The sequence below is a fragment of the Aulostomus chinensis genome, chromosome 20, assembly GCF_037954235.1.
Source record: "Aulostomus chinensis isolate RoL2024-O1b breed Wild chromosome 20, RoL_Achi_v1.0, whole genome shotgun sequence".
NCBI lineage: Eukaryota > Metazoa > Chordata > Actinopteri > Syngnathiformes > Aulostomidae > Aulostomus > Aulostomus chinensis.
Window position 1 is genome coordinate 5,958,127 of NC_141339.1, and position 12,533 is coordinate 5,970,659.

At 41.1% G+C, this 12,533-nt stretch overlaps 1 protein-coding gene across 1 annotated transcript in view; it reads left to right on the forward strand.

Moving 5' to 3' along the window:
• htr1e (5-hydroxytryptamine receptor 1E) overlaps positions 1-10,758 on the forward strand; it is a 37,390-nt gene extending 26,632 nt beyond the window's left edge. The window contains exon 2 of the mRNA XM_086190499.1: positions 9,562-10,758. Coding sequence (XP_086046625.1) covers positions 9,622-10,758 — 1,137 coding nt within the window. The 5' untranslated portion in view covers positions 9,562-9,621. The remainder of the gene's footprint in view (positions 1-9,561) is intronic.
• Positions 10,759-12,533: the final 1,775 nt, after the last annotated feature.

Here is a 12,533-nt window from a genome sequence, read left to right on the forward strand (position 1 = left end):
TCTCATTGCCAAGGTGTCACACATGAAACATCTCATGGGTAAAAGAAAAGAGCTCTGTGTCAAGACCTTTGCAACCTTATTGTTGCAAAACATACAGATGACATTGGTTACAGAAGGATTTCTAAACTTCTGAATGTTCCAGTGAGCACGGTCGGGGCCTTAATCCGGAATTGGAAACAACATCGGCCACTACCAGGTGCTCCAAGATTTCTGACAGAGGAATTAAAAGAATTATCTGAAGCGTTGTCCAAGAGCCAAGGACTACTGGAGGAGAGCTTCAGAAAGACCTGAAATCAGCAGGTACAGTTGTTTCAAAGAAAACAATAAGTAACATATACAATAGCCATGCTCACCATGCAAGACTCCATTGCTGAAGAAAAAAAATTATTGAAGATGGTTTAATGTTTGCTACACAACATTTAGACAACCCCGTGAAATACTATATAGTCTGGTGAGATGAGACCAAAATAGAATTCTTTGGATATCATAATACACACCATGTTTGGAGGTCAAATGGCACTGCACATCACCCCCCCCCCCCCCCCATAAAAAACAACAACAAAAAAACCCACACCAACTGTAAAGTGTGGAAGTGGGATCATCATGGTGTGGGGCTGTTTTTCTGCATACGGCACTGGCAAACTTCATATAATTGAAGGAAGGATGAATGGAAAAATGTACCGAGACATTCTTGATAAAAAACATCTGCTGCCATCTACCAGGATGATGAAGATCAAATGAGGGTTGACATTTCAGTAAGGGGCTGCACGATGGTGCAGTGGTTAGCACTGTCGCCTCACAGCAAGAAGGTTCTGGGTTTGAGTTCCGGCTCATGGGATCTTTCTGTGTGGAGTCTGTATGTTCTCCCCGTGCCTGCGTGGGTTCTCTCCGGGTACTCCAGCTTCCTCCCACAGTCCAAAGACATGCAATTGGGGACTAGGCTGATTGATACTCTAAACTGACCGTAGGTATGAATGTGAGTGTGAATGGTTGTTTGTCTCTATATGTTGGCCCTGTGATGGACTGGTGACCTGTCCAGGGTGAACCCTGCCTCTCGCCCGTAGCCGCTGGGATAGGCTCCACCCCCCCCCCCCCCCCCGCGACCCTTAACAGGAATAAGCTTAAGAAAATGGATGGATGGATGGATTTCAGCAAGACAATGATCCCAAACACAGACATGGAAACTCTCACTTGGTTTCAGAAAAAGAAAATAAAGCTGCTAGAATGGCCCAGCCCATCACCTGACTTCAATCCAATAGAAAAGAATTGGAAAGAACTAAAGATCAGAGTTCATAGAAGAGGTTCACGGAACCGTCAAGATTTGAAGACTGTTTGCGTGGAAGAATGGGCCAAATCATACCTGAGTAATGCACGGAACTAGTTTCTCCATACAGGAGGCATCTTGAAGCATGCTATTACCAACAAAGGCTTTTGTACGAAGTGTTTAATAAATGTATTAAATAAATGTAAGATTTAAGTAAGTGTGGTCAATACTTTGTCCTTGAGTCATTTAATTTTATTACACATAACTTCATTTATGAACATCAAAGATTTGATTTCTTTGCATGTGTGGGTTGCATGGGTTTTTACCGACATCTGGCGCTAATTTCATGTCAATAGCACCTTTAGAGAGATATTTACTGACAAGATTGGTGACGTGTTCAATACCTATTTTACCCAATGCATATGAGACAAGTTTATACAATTTCACACCATTATCAACTTGGTTAAAAACGCCAGTAACTGATGACAAACAATTTGATGCTTTTGAGCAAGGAGCTTCAATTTTTTGGATGATGTACCATGTGAAAACTGTTTGCCAAGGTCAGATTGCTACACTCTTATTTTAATGTGCCAGATGAATATTAAATCAACATATTTTCTGCTGCTATATAAATCTTAATACTGATAACAATAGATACCCAGCTTTAAAGCACTCGGAGCACAATCAAGAATTGAAAAGACACATTTCAATAGTCTATTCATACATACAAGGTTTAGAACTCCTTTTATAGAGTGTGATATGTGCTTTGGACTGGACATTTGGAAGACTAAATGATGGGAAGTAGTTAACCACTGAAGTTACCTCTAAAGGTTGAACATCAAAACCTCATATTATGTTAACATGCAGCACATAGTGACTAACATCAAGCTGTTAAACTCCTGAGTCAGCGTCGTACTCCTCTACCTCCACCAAGTGGTGGAATTGCCTTATCGACTTGTCATTTATGAAATCAAGACCTACATTACCATTGAGAAATAATAGCAGTTGACAGAATATATAAAGTCTAGTTACTGTATCCTCTTAATGGTCAACTCAGTCTCTACTGTATGTGAGCTAAAGTACATCAGCCATATGGTAGCATAGCAGATCCCTTCAGAAATCATAAACATTATTATGCTTCTCTAACAGCCACCACTTTACTGGCTTCAGGCTTTCCACCATATTGGAAGCTAGCTGCAGTACTTTAACTACTATTCACACACAAGAATATTAGTGAGCTCCAGCTCTGATAGAAGAACACAAGCTCTGGCTCACCACCAGTGTGGTGTTGGATGGGTTTGGATGGCTCTGTGCAGGCTCCACACTGTTGCTGTCCACCACTAGAACTCATGGGACAACAGCAGGAAAAAAAAGCTCACACCCAAAATGCAATAAAGCAAGTGGACACAAATCGATGTTCACATAGTGAAGCAGTGAGCAGTAGGAGGGCTGTCACTATCTCCATGTTGTCTGAGCCAACTCCCATCTAGATAGTGCTTTTGTTTTAAGTATGTAATCATGGAGATTACAGATATTCTGATTCAAAAGGCTGGCTGCATTGACTCTTGTTTGCAGCATTTTTGCAAACCTTTATCTATTCAAGGGTGGTATTGCAGGAATGTGCTGATCATTCTCACACTTACACGTTTACATCTGGAACCCAAATGATACAAACATAGTCTGATCTGCTGGAAAATGAGCGGCTCCATTGGAGCAGTTTTGGTTAACAGCCTTGCTCAAGGGCACCTCAGTGGTTGTGCAGTGTGGCTATAATGGACATAGCGCAATAGTACCTTTTCTCACACAATACTCTTAATGATATGAGAATAAATTGGATAAAATGAAATCCCCCTCACAATGGCATTTATAATCTAAACTTTATGGAGATGTCATATTCATATTTATTCCATTCATTTTTAAGTGAAATTGATATCACAGTGATTATTGAATGTAATTCCTGTTACAGGAAATGTATTTTTTCCCCAAATAAGGATGGGAGCAGGTATAAACTGTATTAAAATGATACTACTTCCACCAAAAAATGGATCTTGTGTTTCAAGTATTCACAAATATGTGTTTTAAGCTCGCAAGAATGCTCTTTCCCCAGCTGTGTCACTTTGTGGTGACTCCAAAATGCAGAAAGGTTTTGTGGATTACAGAGTACACTGGTGGGTAAAACATATGTGGATTATACCAAACAATGCGCTTAACAGTTTCAAGACATGTGCTTTTATACACCAGAAACAGCTGTTGTTACTATTTATTTTCTAATGTGAATATTTCTCCTATGATGGATTATCTATGAATATATGATCTATTATCTATGAATAAAATATTTTCAATTGCATATCATTTAAAATGTGTATTTCATTTCATGAGAAGACTTCTCCTGATCAGTGTATGCAGCAGGACCAGCCATTTGGAGTGTGTGATCAGCTCAAGAGGGTACACTCTTTGTGTGTGTGTGTGTGTGTGTGTGTGTGTGTGTGTGTGTGTGTTTGTGTGTTTGTGTGTATAGTCCTCAGTCCTGGTTAGTGAAAGACTATTTGAAATCTGTCTGCTTTGTAGTGCTTGTGTCCTCTTTGGTTGTTGTGCTCTCTGATTGAATACATGGTGGTGAGCATCAGTGTATCCATGTTACTGTTAGACTTTGACTCAGACTTAGACTTCTCTTTATTGATCCCATTGGGATGGCTCCCTCAAGTAAATTGAGTTTCCAGTAGCAAAAAGAAGATAATACACTTACAAGAAAAAAATATATAAATATAAGATTTAGGTGAAACAAAATCAGATAAAACAAAATGTAAGGAACTACTTAAATTAGCAGTTAAAGATTGTACTTGAAGGGTTGGTGTTATTGCACAAGAAAGGCAGAAGAGGAGTGTCCAGATTATTGTTACTACTGTCCTTTTACTCTAGTCCCCCCCCCCCCTTAAGTGAGGAGTTATAGAGCCTGATGGCATGAGGGACAAAGGAGTTCTTAAGTCTATTTGTCCTACATTTGGGGAGGTGCAACCTTCCACTGAACAGGCTCTTCTGGGTGCTGATAACGGTGTGCAGGGGATGGCTGACATTGTTAATAATGTCCAGCAGTTTGTCCAGTGTCCTCCTCTCTGCCACCGTCACCGGTGAGTCCAGCTTCATGTCAACCACATAGCCGGCCCACCTGATTAGTTTATCCAGTCTGGTGGTGTCCTTCTTGGATGTGTTGGGGTGTAGGTAGTCAGTGTGGCACCATGCAGTAAAGTCCCTCACCAGACTCCGATACTCCTCCTCTCTGTCATCCCTGATGCACCCAGCGATGGCTTTGTCATCGGCGTACTTCTGTGTGTGTCACAGCTCCAAGTTGTAACAGAAGTCTGCAGTGTACAGAGTGAAGAGATGAGGGGCCAGCACTGTGCCCTGGGGGGCTCCAGTGCTGCTGACCACGGTGTCAGACGTGATGTCCTTCAGCCTGACGTACTGTGGCCTATCAGTGAGGTAGCTGGAAATCTAGTGCACCAGGTGGGGGTCCACTCCCATCCTGCTCAGTTTGCCCTGGAGCATAGGGGGCTGGGATGTTGTTAAAGGCACTGGAGAAGTCCAAGAAGAGAATCCTCACAGTGCTGCTTCCCTTGTCCAGATGGGAGTGGATTTGATGCAGCATGTAGAGGATGGCCTCCTCCACACCCACATCTGGCTGGTACACAAACTGCAGGTGGTCCTGGGTGTGTTTTCCTTGGGATCTGAAGAGGCTGAGGAAGAGCCGCTCCAGTGTTTTCATCTGATGTGAAGTGAGTGCCACCAGTTGGAAGTCATTCAGCTCACTGGCCCTGGTCTTCTTTGGTACCAGAATGATGCAGGATGTCTTCCAGAGGGTGGGCACTCTCCAGCTGCAGGCTAAGGTTGAAGATCCATGTAGTGGCTCCCCTAGCTCTGTAGTGCAGGTCTAAAGTAGTAGGATATATTTAATCAATATATTGTGATAGAATGGATCTATGTCCATAAAAAGGTGTGTGCGTGCGAGTGTGCATGTGTGTGTGCGTTTGTGTGTGTATGTGTGTGTGCATTCATTGTTTTATTTCTTTGATTTTTTTATGATTTAGATTGATCTATAAGGGGCTGACAGACTCACAGAAAACAGACAACTTTAGTTATTTTTTGTTTTCAATAATAATGGTCAATCCAAGAATAGGTTGAAAAACTTGAGGAAACACTCCAGAGACTCTTCATCACTGTTCCTCACTAGTGTCACTATGTCGCTGTGCATGATGGACTCCTTCAGTATGTTTTGCTTGAGGAGATCCCTGATAAACTTGATGGCATCAGGCCTGGTCCCTGGCCTCGTCCAGCTCTGACGTCAAGCCCTGACACCCTTATTCCTGAGGTCAGACACAAGCAAGTGTTGGAGTAAATGATCAGCTTTGTTAAAATAAAATAAGGTTGTGGGTGGGACAGCAAGAGTGAATAATATTTATTGCCTCAGGCTTGGCCTGTTCAGGGTCTTCAGCAGAAGACTTATATGTGGAGGTATTCCAAGGCTTCTCAAGGTTTCTCAACTTTCTTGAGCTGCATGTCATCACTGAAGGACAAGCTGATGATGTTTTCACTTGGCTCATTCACATTTTGGGTGAAGTCACTTTAAACCATTAAAGTTGGTGTAACTTTACACACAACTCTGTATTTACTTACAGTCCCTCTTGGAATGTATTCATATAGTCTTAAATACAATTTTCCTGATTTTCTTGCTGATGACACTAACCAGGAAAAGGTTAGTAAAAAAAAAAAAAAAGTATACCGGTAGATGTCAATGCTGAACGACAATTGACAGAAAGATTAAATATGTATCAGTTGGAATTTGTATACTTGTCATTCCTTGAAGTAGAGAAGATATTAACAAAAATACAACCACAACGTTTGAGCTTCTCACATTTTTCGAAGGCACATGGTCATGGTCTGGCTGCACAGTGGACAAGGCTGTATAAACAGCTGTCTAAGTTCCTCTGTGGCTCTGGAGGAGCTTTGTGAAGTCTAAAAAAATTCTACAGGCCTATATTAAATAAAGATGTGGAGTTTTAAAAGTGTAGGCTAAGTTTTTACTACCCGAGGATGATCAAGCCCAAACTCCCAACAAAACAAGCATGTCTTCCTTTGAAAAGACATTGCAAAGTCAAATATGTGTCATGATGTGGTTAAATCTGCATGATTTCTGGTCAGTTGATTAAAATCAGAGTAAAATCGAAGATGGAAAGCAGCATTGATTCAAACTTGGTTCCTGCAGACTGTCATGAAGCTCACAGGCTCTTTCATCATTTTAATAGCCTCTGGATAATTTTACAGGCCCAGACACAACATTGTTTACTTTTTCTGTAGTCCTTTCACTGGTACAGATTAGCAGCAGAAAGAAAAAGAGAAAATGAGAGACATGTATCTTGAAGGTGCATTACATTGTAAACATCTATTGTGAAAGATCTACTTATAATGTCTCAAACTTCATCAAGCTGACTGTTAAATGGTATCAATAACACAAGGGTTTTTGTTTGTTTGTTTGTTTGAAATGATTTTAGGGCTTTTGTTCAAACAGAAACTGCATTTCAGGTCATTAAAACTGGCTTTTTATATTTTAAGTGTGGTTGTCTGAATGAAACAAAATTTTGGAAATAATGACACAAACACCCATTGCACCCTGTTTCTCTCTGATTTTAGCTGTCATAGCAATAATGATAACTAGTAAGAGGTGCTGGCCTTGTTTTATATGCAACAGCTGTGCTGTGTGCATGCTGTATGCTTTGTGTTCGTAAATGTTCATGTGATATGCATTTTCTATTTTCAGTATTAGTGTCCACAGAAATTACTTCTAAAATAGTGCTAAAATGCTTGTCTGGACAATACTGTGTTTTTCTTTTTAATACCGTCGTTTTCGCCTGAGAATCCACACCAGAAGTGAGACATCACTTGAAAAAAATTACTGGAACTGAGAGAAGTGTAAATCCTTTCAGTCCAAACATCACTGACCTCAGAACTGAGGTCTTGGCAGCAGAACAGATCCTGAGAAGAGCAAGAGGATAAACTCAGATAGTAATGAATGATTATCCTGCATCTTTTTTCATTTCAGTTCTGCTGTGACCCATATTTGGACTGAAATAATGGTGTGTGTTTCTGATTAAACTGAGCCCCTGGTTCACTTTTATTTCGGACATCTGGCCAAATACGTCATTCTCACTTTTGTGCCATTTTAAATGCTCAAAGTTTCATCGTGAAGTAATTTTTCAGTTTTACTGATCATGACAATCATTGTTAACGACAGCTTTTTAAAAGTTCCCATTTTTCTATTCTTAGATGTATAAATGGCTGTGTGTCTTTCCCCTGGGGACCTGGCTGTATTTACTGAATGCCATGCTTTGGCCCACCTGTCAGTGTTGAGAAGTTGTGCAGGAGCGGCAGTCAGCAATGTCCATTGTTGCAGCAGCCTCTAAAGGGTTGTTGTCCATGACAGTCACCACTTTACTGCTCCAGCACACCCTGTCCACCTGTCAAGCTTCTCCTCTCAATGATGTTTCAGGAATAACTCCTGGGAGTTATTAAAGTAAAGAAAAAAAATGTTTTTCACTTAAACATCACTTTTTTATCTGTACTGATAAAAAAAAACATTATGCAAAAATTAAAGCCTTTCTTAATGTAAAGACATGATTAAACTCCTGCTTTTCTATATTTGTTTTTACACAAAGCAATTAGAGGAAAATGAGAAAATATGTGCCATGTTCAATAGCCTTAATTGCTATACGATAGTGATGTCATGTGCCTGCGCGCACAAGATTTTTTTTTTTATGAGCATGGGCAGAATAAATGGTCTCTGTTCTTCCCTGACCAACGAGAGATGGTGGTGATCGGTCTTTTCTCTCCTGTGAACATAGCAGCTAGTAAAGGCTAGCTTACCACTTTGGCGACTGAGATAATTGGACTAAAGGAGAAATGTTTCTATATTTGTTTTTACACAAAGCAATTAGAGGAAAATGAGAAAATATGTGGGATTTATGAAATATCTTCTGACTAAGAAGTCTAGAAAACTGATCTGAATGTCTCGATGAATTGTGTTTGATGTTAAAGGGAAAGTTCAGGGTTTTGTTTTTTTTTTAAAGTTGAGTCATATTTGCTACTCATATTCTAGCTCATAACAATTGTGCGTCAGTAAGCCAAAGTCAGTATATATGTACAGGATCATGACCACAGTGAGCCCACTTGTTGTTTTTGCCCAACTTTCCAGGGCTATCACAAGGAACAGCATGAATTGTTCTGAGCTAGAACATCATTGTTAAGTAGCATATACTGTAGGGTGACACTACTCTTGGACAGGTGAAGTTAAACTCCAAAAAGCAAAAATTAATATGTGTTTTGCTTTGACTGTAGAACAAGACTATTTCAAAATGCGTCAAGATTGATTCCTTCTTATTTCAGTATCTAAAAACTGTTTTAAGTATTTGTGAGATTGTTACTTCTGCCAAGGAGGTTATGGGATTGGTTCCATCAGTCTGTCTGTCTTTCTGATTAATCAAAAGTATAATTCACAGATTTTAATTAAAATTCGTACGGATGTGTCTCAGCCGAGGAAAAACTCATCCAGTTTTAAAAATGTATTTGTAAATGTATTTTATTTGATTAGATCATTCACCATTGTAAGTTGTGCAAAAAAATGTGACAATCTTGAGTCATGTTCATTCATCTTGCTGGAAGATATTAAATGGAAAAATTCAGGCATATTTCGAAAACTTTGTTATCTCTTGACAGGTATGATAGTGTCAGTTGTAGATAGGCTTTTCTAAGCATTGTGAGAGCATTGTATTAACATTAAAACAGCATCCTTTAGTTCTGCTAACTGCCTCTGCACACACGTGTCAAATAAGTGGGGTGTTGTCTTTATTAAGCATATTTAATAATATGAAGAGCAAAGCCATGTTCAATAGCCTTAATTGCTATATGATAGTGATGTCATGTGCCTGTGCGCACAGGTTTTTTTTTTTTTTCAATTAGCATGCGCAGAATAAATGGTCTCTGTTCTTCCCTGACCAACGAGAGATGGTCTTTTTTTTAGATCAGTCTTTTCTCTCCTGTGAACATAGCAGCTAGTAAAGGCTAGCTTACCACTTTGGCGACTGAGATAATTGGACTAAAGGAGAAATGTCTAATTCTACAGTTTTTTCTCCTTTTGGCTTCCTTCTTCAAACCTCACCTCTGTCTTTCTGCCTCTATGCCAATGTGTGTTGTTAGCACTCTTCATTTACTTCCTAATGTACAGTATGTGCCTGTTTTTTCTGTTTCAGACTGACCTTTGACCATTTAGAGAACCATCCCAGGGTGGGAGGTGCCAAGCATTGGCAAGGATGGACATGGACAAGTACCCAGGAGAGGGCACTGCAGGGTCCAACATCACAAACTGCACAGGCCCACCAACCAGCAGCCTGCAGGTGGTTCACTTCACAGACAAAATGGTAGTGGTAGTCGTTGTCCTCGGGCTCCTCGCCTTCCTCACTGCGCTCATCAACTGCACCGTGATCATTGCCATCTTCACTAACAAGAAGCTACAGCTGCCTGCCAACTACCTCATCTGTTCTCTGGCTGTCACTGACTTCCTGGTGGCCATCCTTGTGATGCCAATCAGCATTCTCTACATCACCATGGAAACATGGTCAATGGGTCCAGTGGTGTGTGAGCTATGGTTGAGCGTCGACATGACCTGCTGCACCTGCTCTATCCTGCACCTATGTGTCATTGCCTTGGACAGGTATTGGGCAATAACCAAAGCAATTGAGTATGCCCGCAAGAGGTCAGCCCGCCGGGCCGCTGTTATGGTGGGAATAGTCTGGGTCATCTCAGTTTTCATATCGATGCCACCCTTATTCTGGAGGCAAAGGCCCAGCAGTGGGGGCCTCCAGCAGTGCATCATAGAGCATGACCACCTGGGCTACACTATCTATTCTACTTTAGGGGCATTTTACATCCCCATGATCGTCATTCTTATTTTATACTACAAAATTTACAACACAGCCAAGACACTTTACCAAAAACGTGGCTCCTCAAGGCACCTCAGCAGCCGCAGCATGGGCAGTCAGAACTCTGTAGACCACTGCCGTGTGTCCCATACATTTTGTGTATCAGATTTGTCCAACTCAGATCCAACATTAGCCACTGAAAAACTCAATGCCACCATCCGCATCCCTTCCTTTGACACGGACATAGACGGACAAGAGGAAAAGAACCAGATTTGCACATCACGGGAGAGGAAAGCAGCGAGAATCCTTGGCCTTATCCTTGGAGCCTTCATTATGTGCTGGCTGCCGTTTTTTTTAAAGGAGCTCCTGGTGGGTTTGCAGATTTTACAGCCATCTCAGCTTATCTCAGACCTCCTGACATGGTTGGGTTATATCAATTCTCTCATCAACCCACTACTGTACACAAGCTTTAATGATGATTTTAAACTGGCTTTTAAAAAGCTACTGAAACGCAAAGAGCATGCATAGACTGGAGGTTACATCCCCAACAGTAATGTATTCACCTTGTGCAGTGCCATAACTTGTTCACAGTATGTCGACTTGCAACATGAAGTGTGATGCTGTGTTTCCAAATTAAAGTTAAGGCTCAATATTTAATGTGTTTCTTCATCCATCCATCCATTTTCTATATTGCTTATCGAGGGGTGGGGTGGGGGGTCTATCCCAGCTGACGCTGGGCAAGAGGTGGGGTACACTCTGGACAGGTCATCCGTCTGTCACCAGACGGGCCATCCGGAGCTATAGGGGTTCAGTATTGTGCTCAAGGATACTTTGACATGGTCACCGGAAAAGAGAGGATCGAATCAGCAACCCTTCAGATGCTAGATGGCCACGCTACCTCTGAGCCATGCTGCCCCCTAATGTGTTTCTTGTTTTTCTCTAATATAAATTTGGTATTTAACTCATAAAAGCAATTGCTCTTTCTGCTCCAGAAGTGAGTGAGTGAGTGAGTTGGTTTATTAATTAGTTAAATTAATCATTTAACAGGGTGCCATTGGTACCTTCCTGTCTCATATACCACTTTGTCTCTCAAGACCTGATACTGAAATAGTGTAACATGACACATTTCAAGTTCATCAACCAAACGCTGTGAGTCACTGTAGCACAAATTAGCATACCACTCTTCTATAAACTGATAGTTTCACCCTCTAGCTCATTCTAAGGAAGACAGTAGCTTCCCATCCATCCATCGTTGTTACATGACACATTTCAAGTTCATCAACCAAACGTTGTGAGTCACTGTAGCACAAATTAGCATACCACTCTTCTATAAACTGATAGTTTCACCCTCGTTGTCCGCTTGTTCCTTTTAAGTGTCACAGGGGGGCTGGAGCCTATCACAGCAGCTACAGGCAAGAGGCGGGGTTCACCCCGGACAGGTCGCCAGTCCATCATAGGGCCACATAGAGACAAACAACCACACCTACAGTCAATTTAGAGTATCAATCAGCCTCATCCCCAGTTGCATGTCTTTGGACAGTGGGAGGAAGCCGGAGAGAAAACCCACGCAGGTATGGAACGTGCAAACTCCACACGGAAAGATCCCCTGCCCGCACCGGGACTCGAATCTGGAACCTTCTTGCTGTGAGGCCACAGTGCTAACCACTGCACCAGATGGATGGCTTTTGTAGTTACAAACCGACGAAGCATGATCAACTCTTACATTCCCTTAAAACCATAGAGCTTCTGGTTCTCTTTCAGCGGCCTTCATTTGTGTCTGGAGAGAAGAGAAGCACACAATACTATTGGAGAGGTATTGACAATGGCATGTTCATCTGAAGGAGGCTTGTAACATACTGAACACTACAATGGAAAAATAGTTTACGAAATGACCGTTTCAACATAACATGTCTTCATCTGGGTACACAGCCACCTAGTGAACATTATGTTAGACTGTGGCACAAGCGAGTCAAGAGAGAGAGTGTTTTAAGGTTTGCAACTCAAATGCTATGATGTGCCATTATTCTTATTACATGTTCCTAAAGTTAAGATTCATTTTTAAAGAACTGTTCTCATGTCACAGAGGTCATTATTAATTTTTTGGCAGATTTTTATAAGAGGTATAGGTATTCTGAATAAATTACACACTAACATGTATATGTTATTCTTTGAACTTTGTTTCATTTTGGTCTTTTGGGGTGAATTGCAAAGGAAATATGGCATGTGATATTCAGCATTAATGCTGTATTAGTAGTTTCCATCAAGATTTTATTTCAAATATACCATGTGAAAGAAGTGCCAGA